This window comes from Parus major, chromosome Z (genome assembly GCF_001522545.3).
Source record: "Parus major isolate Abel chromosome Z, Parus_major1.1, whole genome shotgun sequence".
NCBI classification, from domain to species: domain Eukaryota; kingdom Metazoa; phylum Chordata; class Aves; order Passeriformes; family Paridae; genus Parus; species Parus major.
This window is the reverse complement of record NC_031799.1, coordinates 33,773,017-33,783,978: the sequence shown is the minus strand read 5'-3', so window position 1 is coordinate 33,783,978 and position 10,962 is coordinate 33,773,017. Positions and strand designations below refer to the sequence as shown.

The window sequence follows — 10,962 nt, the reverse complement described above, 5'->3', positions numbered from 1 at the left end:
TTCTATTTCCTTGCTAAATGGTAAAGATGAGTTACGGAGTTCAGTTCTGAATTCTTCTGAGACATGTGTGGTCATTGGTTTTACTTCTCCATTATATGGAACAGAATCATCTGAACTGTATTCCTGGAGAATAAATAAAATGGATATGAACCACAGAAACTATGGAATGTCACAGAAGTCTGTATTGTTTGGTAGCGCACAATGTATGAGCACGGAAGGTGTTACTAAAATAGTTTGTATATCATGCAAATTACTTTTCCCTGGTTGACCACAGTGAAAATGGGAGGAGTTTTAGAAGAACATGAAGTTTAAGATATTGTTCATCATTACTAGAGTTACAGGAATTTCTGGGACACAGTAAAATGACAGAGCAAAATAATCACGTATTTACACATGCCTGAATCATAGCTGAAATTAAAAAATGAACTTTGCCATGTGAACATTCACTTCCAAACCACACTCTCCAAAGATGTATGACATTATTTGTATTTACATTTTCAGAATAACAAAATATACAATAAAAGAACTCTCAATTTACATCCTAAATCCCTTCAGTATGACAAGATGTATAGCAAATGTGCTTATGAACAAATCTCAGGAACTCTATTTTTCAATAATTCCATTCTATCAATGAGATACTGAGCAAATTCTCACTTTGGGACACATACATGATTTCAAAGATTTCATAAGGAGATAAGTTACACATGTCAAATGAAGGACACACCTTGGAAAGAGCCCCTGGATGACTGTGAACTGGTTTTAGTTACTTTAGGAAGGATAAAAAAAATTATCTTGGTCCTGATTAATCTCTGATTTACGCTTCAGTAAAGTAGAAGGAAATTAGTGGCTACAAGTGGGGTAGAAAAGAGGACAAAAAGGCTTAAGAATTTCTATTAAATATTAAACAGATAAAAAGATTGGTACTCTGTCCCCTGTTTTGCACAATAGGATATGAATAATTAATTATTCAATAGGTAACTCATACAATAATTATGGAGGCAAAAAAAAGTTACTTAAAAAGCAGTTTCAAAAGCTATCTAGTGCTAATGTTTTCAGGGAGCTCAGGTGCACTCTGTTTTGTTTTCAGTGCAGCTGTACTGAGGCCACCTCTGGAAATCCAACATAAGGATCTGCACAGTTCTTCTAGATTCTAGTAAAGGATCACTTGGATACTACAATGTAGAGGTATATTTACATGCACAGATTTATTCAGTGGATGTACAATGAAGTAATTAGTCAACACACTTTATTTACAGTGTATGAGAGTGAGTGTGTTTTTTGGTATGAGATGTAAGAGCACAAATTTCCTGACTGTTTTGCAAATTCATCTTTATTATTAAATTATTTGCTCTTCTGGTGCCTTTTTTTTTTTCTTTTTCTTTTTTTTTTTTTTTTTTTTTTTTTTTTGCACATATGCATCAAAAATTATCTTTTTAAGCATCAAGTTCCAAAACTTAAGTTTAGTTCATGTAGCAAGGTGGATAGTTTAATTTTGTTCTGCAGACTCTACTGAAGCGAAATGTATACTTCACTCCTTTTTTTGTGTGTGTGGCATATTGTTTTTTTACTTGGTAGTACATTCCTAGTTGACCTCAACTCTGCATCCTAAGTTACACAGCAATTTCTGTATTGTAATACTTCAATTTCAAGTTTACAAGTATGAAAGTTTGTACCCGATTACAGGTACAAAACCTGTAATCTTTCAGGAGAGCTACCTTTCAACAGAACCAGAAAACCCAAATTCAGGTGAAGTTCTGAAACAAATTAATGTGCAAACTCACAAATGCATTTCAGAAGAAGAAATGTCCCAGTAACTGAAACAGAATTATCTTTTTTCCTGTAGAACACTGTCATTTAGAGTACTTTGCTTCATGTAATTGATCTACTCAAGTATTTTAATGAAGATTTATCTTCCAGTTTTAGATGGTTATGGTACAGATTAAGGTTTATTTTTTCTGTTCCCCAGAACAATTTCTAACTGGAAAATATGACTAGGCAGAGCAGATTGATTATGTTTATGGCAGGAAACACAGTAATAGGATCTGCAAGATATCATGGAAGAATTAACAAATCAAATGAAAGTAAATTACAATCGTATGAAAAAGTTTGTTAATAAGGAAGCAAGAGCTTTTAGCTCTTACAGTAGTATCTCCAGTGAGCTGCAAAAAAACACAAAAAACAAACAAAAAAAACCCGCAAGAGAGAAAAATTGCAGATCTCACAGCACTGAATTTATTAACAATTAGTCATCACTGACTCCACAGTGAGGCACAACTTGATTGGAATAATAATACTACACTATCCTGGTTAGTTATTTAGAGTGGGGAAAAAACCCCACACTGGTGAACACTAGTGAGAGCATTGTAGATGCTGCAAACCCTACAGTTTATTTTCTGATCTACTCTACACTCATTGCATGACCTCACATTGACTTCTAGTCCTGGAGTCCAGCTCTTCGACATTTCTCTTTACTCCTCTACAAAGTGGACTTTAGCCTAGGAGGCTCCTTTGTGGGCTGTTCAATTAAATAGGTATATAAAATGTGACGGTGGGCACAATATTTAGAAAGGAGCCGAGGTTTGACGCACAGGGCAGGGTTTATTGAGGCTTTACTGTGAAACACAGAGTTATAGAATCACAGAACGGTTTGAGTTGCAAGCGACACTAAACGACATTGAGTTTCAATCCCTCTGCAGTGGACAGGGACAACTTCCACTAAAGCAGGTTGCTCGGAGCTCCATCCAAACTGGTCTTGAACGCCTTCAGTGATCAGGCATCCTCAGCTTCCCTGGGCAATGCCTCACAACCATCGGAAGAGTTTTTTTCCTAACACGTAATCTAACTTGCTCCCTTGCAATTTGAACCCACTGCTTGGTTCCCTCCAGACCTTTTTTGCCACCATGGGTAGGGGACCCCGAAACGCTCACTGCCTCTGACCCCAATGCCCTCGACTTACACTGATGAGTTTTACCAAACATGAAGCGGGGAAGTGTGACACCGTCGCACAAACAGCCCACAGCAGCCACCAGTTGGTGCCTGTTGCTTTGAGCCCCTGCGTCGGGCGGGTCTAGGCGCGCCCTGTCCTTGGGCTAGCAGTTCTTGCCGGAGAGCAAGCCGCCGCTTCCCAGGGCCTGCCGCCCGGAGCGGCGCGGGGTGCACACCTCGCCGTGGGGAGCACACCCCGCCTTGGGGAGCGTGTGACACCGTCGCACAAACAGCCCACAGCAGCCACCAGTTGGTGCCTGTTGCTTTGAGCCCCTGCGTCGGGCGGGTCTAGGCGCGCCCTGTCCTTGGGCTAGCAGTTCTTGCCGGAGAGCAAGCCGCCGCTTCCCAGGGCCTGCCGCCCGGAGCGGCGCGGGGTGCACACCTCGCCGTGGGGAGCACACCCCGCCTTGGGGAGCACACCTCGCCGTGGGGAGCACACCTCGCCGTGGGGAGCACACATCCCACCGTGGGGGGCCCACATCCCACCGTGGGGAGCACATCCCGGCACGGGGAGCACATCCCACCGTGGGAGCACATCCCACCGTGGGAGCACATCCCACCGTGGGAGCACATCCCACCGTGGGAGCACATCCCGGCGCGGGGTGCGCGCCCCGCGGAGCCCCGCGCCGGCCCTTGCGGCACGGGCTGACGTCAGCGCCCGCGGCGGCCAGGGCGGGGCGGGGCGGGCGCTCCGCAGCGCCGAGCGGGGCAGCGCCGAGCGGGGCAGAGCGCAGCCCGGCCGCGCTGCTGCCCTGCGCCCGGCCGGAGCCATGGAGGAGTTCCTGCAGCGCGCCCAGTCCCGGCTGGTGAGTGACGGCGGGGGGCAGCGGGCGCGGGACTTCGCCCGACTTGCCGGTGACTGCATCCATCGGCCTCGCCCCCGCAGCCCCGGGTGCGGCGCCCGCGGGTGTTCTCCGAAACTTCTCGGGGCGGTGCTGTGGTCCTCCCGGGCGGGCGGCGGGCACAGGATGGGGCTGGTGACCTTCGCAGCGGCTGGGGCTGCGGCGTGTTTTGGGGGTGCTGTCTTCTAATTCCTGCTGAATAATGCTCTGCTTTACGAACCCACGAGCCCGTGTTTGACAGGCATTATGGGGGGTGTCAGCATGCCCTTTGAGGATTATTTGCACATTTCTTGGGACTTTAAGATGCATCAAGTTGCATAGTTGAAGGGAGGGGAATAATATGCAAAGTCGCTGAAGTATTATTTCTGTGGTCTAAGTGGCACTGGCAGTAGGGGATAAGTTTGGGTAAGCAAGATATTAAATAACTGAGCAATATGCAAGGATTACCAAGGTTTAGCATCGTAATTGTGTCGCAGTTGTCGCTGGTCGTTAACACTGTTTAGAATCACAGAGGTATATAGATCCTGTTCTCAAACGGCTTGTTGATAGGGCTGTGCTGAAACTGCAGAGTGCTTATTTTGTTTACAGTGACTGTTAATCTACCCCAGACAGTGCATGATCTTTTCCCCCTTATGTGCACTGCAGAAGTAGGATGTTTTAAGACTGGGATGGTCTTAGGCCAGCTCGTTGTCCATTTTGATTTTCTCTACAAAACTCGGTTTTACTGACTTCTTACCTTCCATGTGTAGCCTGCATGCCCACTAGCTATCCTAGCTCTAAGAAATGTGTTCAGTTATAGGAGTAGGAATGGGTTTATCCCATGGCTGCTTGTTTTATCCCATCTTTTTGGGTATTTGGTACTTGCAGGTCTTTCCTAATTTCACAGAGCTGTCCCTCTGGAGAAGGAGCAATCATAAACCCAAGATGCACTTTCTCTGACAGACATGATTCTGCATTTAAAATGATTTGTAAAAGATGATCTGTTATACGATCCCTTCTTGGCATGCATTGTTGGAAATCAGAGAATCAAGTAATTTTTTTGAGGACTGGAGGAAGAGATGAGAAAATGAATCCCCTGGTGGCTTCCTTAATATCTAACTGTGTTGGCAGGTATTAAGGGGTAAATAAACAGGAAGTGTGTAATTCTAGTCACATGACAACTAAGTTGTTTTATACTGTATTTTTAGGAGGTTTTAAAATATTTCCCTTATGTTTTCATATACACAGTTGTAACTTTGTCTACCCTCTTAAAAGATACTGCACAGTGCAGTATCCTTAATACGTTTTTCACTTCAGGTATTAGCACTTCAGGTATTACAAAATTTGAGATGGAGGTGGTGGTTTTGACAACTTTCTGCTCAAGTACATCATAGGTAGTCTTACTTGCTAGACATTAATTATGCAACGATAATGCTTCCCATTAGTAAGTGGCAAGCAATGAAAACAATTTGTTTACCTCTAAAACCAAATACTGCACTAATCTTTCTGAATAGCTTTTGATGATCAGAAAGGAGTTGTCTAGAAAACCAGAATCTGAAGAGGCCCATGGAGAATGGAGGATAGATAATATTATTTCTTTCATTTAGGTGAAGTGGGGAGCACAGCAACTGAACACACCACAAGAGCGCAGCCCTTTATATTCCTGTGATATGTGTTTTCAAAAGAAATGCAGAATTCTCTTTGCACCTTCTGAATCATGGGAGGAAAAGCCATGTTTTGGAGGAAGCCTGCTCTACAGGAATGGTGTTACGTGGGGAGAGTGTCTTTCTGACTGATGTTTCCGTGTATGGGCATGTCAGCTGAGCATGGCTGGGGATGAAGCGTCTGAGCACTGGTGTGTTCAGTTCAGAACAGATCCATAAATCTTATAGGTTGTCTCCAGTTTGCCAGTTTACTCTGTACTACAGCGGCCTGAAAAGGGTGACACAGAGAAATTCAAGATTTGTATTCTGCAACATGGAAGGCTGATGATGTTCTCTCCTTTCAGCCTGGTCAGGCCTTTTGTGGGGAATCGTTCTCAGCTGGTAGCCATAGGCTGAGTTGAGGCCAAATAATGAACAATCTTTGTTTTGACACTGATGTGAGGTAAAGATGTGCAGGGGAATGGGTGAATGACTAAGGAGGAATGAGCTGCTGTGTGTTTTGCTACTGCAGCCGCCTCTGTGGAAGACACTAAAAGGCCTACAGTTGTCTGAGAGGCCTGGTGATGCCAGTGTCACAGTACTGGTGTTTCACACCTCAGGTATTCATTTCATGTTAGGTTAAACAGATTGCAGCCCATGGACTGCATGATTGCTGCTCAGCACGAATAAAGGAAAATTTTCTCCAGAAGAACAGTTGCTCCAGACCATTCAGGGGAACCTATTGCAGGAAGTGCTTTGTCATTCACTTGGGTCTGGATCCAGCCACAACATTAATCAAGGCTATTTATCCGCACGGAACAAATTATAGCCTTGGACTGTGCTGCACAAAGGACGTGCTTGTTTTTTGTTTTCTAAGACTTTGTATTGTGTACCTTTATTGATTGTTGGAGAGGAAAATTCTCTGTGTATTATCTATTAACAATAAGGTCTCAGCTAGACTATTCCTTCTTAAAGAAAAATGGATTTTTTTAGCTTGTCAACTGTAAAACACCCTCAGTAATTTTCAGTACCAATCTTTAAAGTTTTTACATATAACCCATGTAAAACCAAGGAGGCAAAATTTTCAAAGGCAATACATGACAGGATATAAGAAATGCCATACTGACATTTTTTCACATTAACGATTCAGTTCTGCAGGTTTTTCTCCATTTTTTGTAAGTCTAGTAATAAAGCAAGAATAGGTGAGACTAGATGAGATCAAACATCCTTCTAAACCATTCTATCTTTTCTAGTGGAGGATTATAAAAAGTATAATACACAGGCTGATCAAGTGCTGAAAGCTTAGATCAAAATGTATAGGTGAACTAACATGTTAGCCACAGCTAGAACCATCTTCCATACATTTGGCTACATCATGTGCTTGGTTTTTTCTATGCTTTGGCTTCAACAAAATCCCTGAGACAGTGAGTTTTACAGTTTTATTATGTGCTTTGTTTGACAGTGACAACATCCCTCTTTGTTTGCTTTAAATTGCCTGACAATTTTGATGTGTATTCTATGATGCTTCTACCTGAGTGAATATTTTTATTTCACTTTCTCTCTGGTCTTTATTAAATACTACCATATCCTTCTTGTCTTCTTTCAGACATTTCCAAGCTGAAGTTTTCTGTTGCTTCTTCATACATGAGCATAATTCTATGATTCTGCTCATCCTTGTGCCTTTTCTCTGAAGATTTTATTTAACAGTTTGAAAGGTGGGGAACACAGAACCACCTGTCAGGTTTTAAGTCATGATGGCATAAAAGACTGATAGTAATACAATGACTTCTCTATTTTTTCCTCCCATTTTCTTAAGGGTTCTTGCTATCCTACTTATACTGTTTTACTGTCAGAAGGCATTTTTCTGATGCTTTCAGAGTATCATGCAAAGTGCACGCATGATGTTTTTGCTGCTTGCTAATACCTTCTTTTAAAGCTCATCTGACAGTGTACAGCACCTCAGTTGAAAATGAAGATGGGTTGTTTTCTCACATTTTGCCAAGTCTGCACTTCTTGGCTCTTGTTTCCACTTACTCTTTTATTTCCTAATCCGTCAGTGTCATGAGTCCTTTCTGCAGTTCTTGTAGCCAGTTACAGATTTGACTCTCCTAAATAATCTGGTATTGTGTGCAGCTTTTCCCACCTCATTATTTGCCTGCCTGTCCTACTACAAGTAATATTATTATTTATGGGTATTAGAAACAGCACAAACCTCGGCACTTATTCTTTTGGAGAATCTTTCATGGCTATTTTTTCTTCATTGAAAAACCAACCATTTGTTCCTGTCCTTTTTTCCTTAACTTTTAATTCTGTAGTATGTCATGAAAGGATAACACCCCTTTTTTCTTTGGGGTTTTTTTTTTTTTTTTTAATTTATTGGCCTATAGAAAAATTTCCAGTAATATTTTGGAATACCCAAATATAATACTTGCTTGTCCTTCTCTGAATGCTTATTGTTTTATTTAAGAACTTTTCTTAACTTTAAACAATTCTGTGTAAAAAAATAATAAAAAAAAGTTGCAGAATTGCCTCTGAGAGATGCTGAAACAAGGACTGCCAGAGAGTGCTTTTTCTCTGGCTTTAGGTCTGTGCCTAATGGAGAACCTAATGCTTTGTGTGCTGGCTTCAGGGAAGTCAGAGAACAGAATGAGCCCCATAAAGGCTTAATGTGCTGATGATACTGAGATAACCACATATGGCAGCAAAGTGCTTCAAACTAGTAATTGAAAGATGGTCCTCCTCCTGCAGAGAATAGCAAATTAGCTGGGGAAATAATCTTTCTAAGTGCTATGTCATCTTCAGCAGTTAACAGTATTTGGGGAAAAAAACCCCAAACCCTCTAAAAATTGAAGTTCTTTTAATTTCTTGCTGATAGAAGGAAAGAGACCAATGTTACACCTGGCGGGGTAACACACTGGACAAATGGGCTATTACGGTCCCAGACAGGTGTGCCCAAAGAAATACTGGATTGTGAGACTGGATATTTTCCAAACTGATGGCCAGACCCTTGACTAGGGGATGCCCTTGAGAATAGTAAAAAAGGCTTTTAAGGCACTGCTTTGATAGATATGAAAAATGAATGTTGTGCTTGTTTCTGAGGCACAGGAGTTCAAAGAACAGTTAGTGATGATGGCATGACTTGAGTCGATTTATGTGTCTGCAGTTTAAAGACAAGCTGAGTCACTTATGTGCTTATTCATATTGCCTCTTACTTTCCTATCTAGAGTTTTTAAATCAATAATACACAGTGGTTACTTTGAAAATAATATTGGATTTAGTTGGAATAGTTTTGGCTTTACAGGGAGACACTACAGAAGTGAAGCAGAAGTTATTTTCCCATAAACTGCTGAACATCTCCAAGCCCAGGAATAAAAACCCTTCCATTTAGACAAGGAATTAAGTCTTACCCTTTCATGTATCTTTTTTGCATTCATCCAGCAGCGCACAAGGGGCTTGACTCCACTTAGCAAGGCACTTATGCTATGTAAGAATTAAAGAGTATGGATAATGATATTGACTCCAGTTGAAATATTCAGATACAGAAGTTGTATATACGCCTGAAAAGGTTGCAGAATCGGAGTGGTATGGCTGATTATTCTTTTATTACCTCAGTCTGTCAGAAGAAATCATGCTGCAGCAATTACAGAGTCAGTGTTTATTAGTAATAAGGGAAAAACTTATAAATGTTGCACCAACATAATTCTGAGGTAAATTTCTAAACAAAGTATAGTTATGAGCAGTTGGAGTAATATTGAAGGGCTGGTTTTTGTCATGATGATACAGTTTCAAAGTGGAATACTTCCTTCTTTTATGTGTACCACATAATCAAAAATATGTTTTAACTGGGAAAAGAATTCAAGGAATCATAAGAAAATTATTTAAAGAATTGATGTCCAAGAAAAAAAAAAAAAGAGTTAAACATAAAACTTGATTAAATTAGTTCTGCACTGAGACATGAGAGCAGTTTGGATCTATGAGGTTGCTAGAAGTAATGCAAAGAAAGAAAGGAATCATTCATTCAGGTACATATAGGTATAAATATCTAATTGCGAAACAGTCAGGAAAAGCTTAATAAAGAAAGTATTTCTAGAAAATGAGGTCTGTTAGAGGAGGGAGAGAAGGCCTTTGCATATAAGCAAAGCAAAATTAAACCCGGATTGGATGAACGTATGTAAAACTACTTTAGAAAGCAACATGTAATTACGAGGAAAATATATTAGGTAATTTAATAGCTTTTACAGTTCCAGTAAAGTCAGACAGACTGCATGTGGCAGAAACTGAGAATTTAAAATGCTTTTCCTCATAGATTTTTATGGTTTGGGATGATGGAAATACCATTTTTAAACAATAACCTACATTCCTTGCATTTAGTCAGTTTCTGCTGCAGTGATAAGTGAAGCACACTTCACTTAATAAGATAAGGTTAAATTCTATCCTGGTTAACTTTTGGGGTGTTGAATCATTGCATATGTAGCTGACATACTTCATACTCTGTTCTACACACAAATGAATTCCAAAGGCATTTCAGTCCAGTGTAGTAGGTTATTTACTAGGGTATCACACAACTGTTAAATTTTGGCCATGATTTTGTTGTGCTAGATTACAAGAAAATACTTAATTTAAAAATTAGTTAAATTCCTATCTGAAGGGTCTTAAGAGTGGAGGAAGTGGACAAATTCAAAGTAGTATGGTGGTAGTAGTTGGTAATAATTGGTTTGATTTTTCCTAACTTATTTGTTAGCATTTTAGCAAAGGGCAGTTTTGAGTAGGAGTTAGAAAAAACCCAGAAGTGTCTGAGGTTTGGAAACCTCAGCATAGGTTTCCAAAAAAACCTCAGTCTTTCAGCATAGGCACAACATCAGAGAAGAGTTAAATCTGACTTCTCTTTCCATTCCTTGCTATATACTGTCTGAAGATAAAACTCAGTGTTTCATTATTGAGTAGGAAATGATAAATGAAGCAGAGGAGGATTCAAGATGTTTTTGAGGCATTTTCTTGAATGTCTTGGAGCAAGGAGGGTTGGAAGAGGGAGGTCTGTATGGGCAGAGACAACGTGTCAGAGTCAGAGCCACAGGCTAGGAGGGGAAGGCTTTCCACAGCATGGTTGTGGAAACTGTTAGGTTACTTCTGTTGAAACCAAATAATGTTTATTTGATTAAACCATCTGTTATCTGGTAATGATAGCCAGAATATTAGCTCTGAGGACAGGCAGGAAAGGTTGATGAGCTAAACAGGCCTGCAGGACTTTGCAGTAGATAAGAAGTGTGTGCCTAAACTGAATAGGATGCCAGGATTACAGACTGGAGTTACAGGTAGGATACTTTCAGCAGTCCCATATTTGTCTGTGATTTATGTTCCTCTGAAAGAGAGGAGTAGTAAAAGGAGAGGGAGTAAAACCTCAGCTTTAACTATGCTCAGCTGGACTATATGATTGTGTTTATGCTGGGAAGGTAGGATTTTAGTTTGGAAAGGGCAGGACTGTAGCAGCATGGATGTCCTGTTTGCCAGCTGGG

At 41.0% G+C, this 10,962-nt stretch overlaps 1 protein-coding gene across 8 annotated transcripts in view; it reads left to right on the top strand.

The window, feature by feature from the left end:
* Positions 1 to 3,698: 3,698 nt before the first annotated feature.
* PRUNE2 (prune homolog 2 with BCH domain) overlaps positions 3,699 to 10,962 on the top strand; it is a 130,832-nt gene continuing 123,568 nt past the window's right edge. For all 8 annotated transcript variants that reach the window (XM_015653273.1, XM_015653272.1, XM_033520379.1 and 5 more), the window contains exon 1: positions 3,699 to 3,791. In XM_015653273.1, coding sequence (XP_015508759.1) covers positions 3,756 to 3,791 — 36 coding nt within the window. In that variant the 5' untranslated portion in view covers positions 3,699 to 3,755. The remainder of the gene's footprint in view (positions 3,792 to 10,962) is intronic.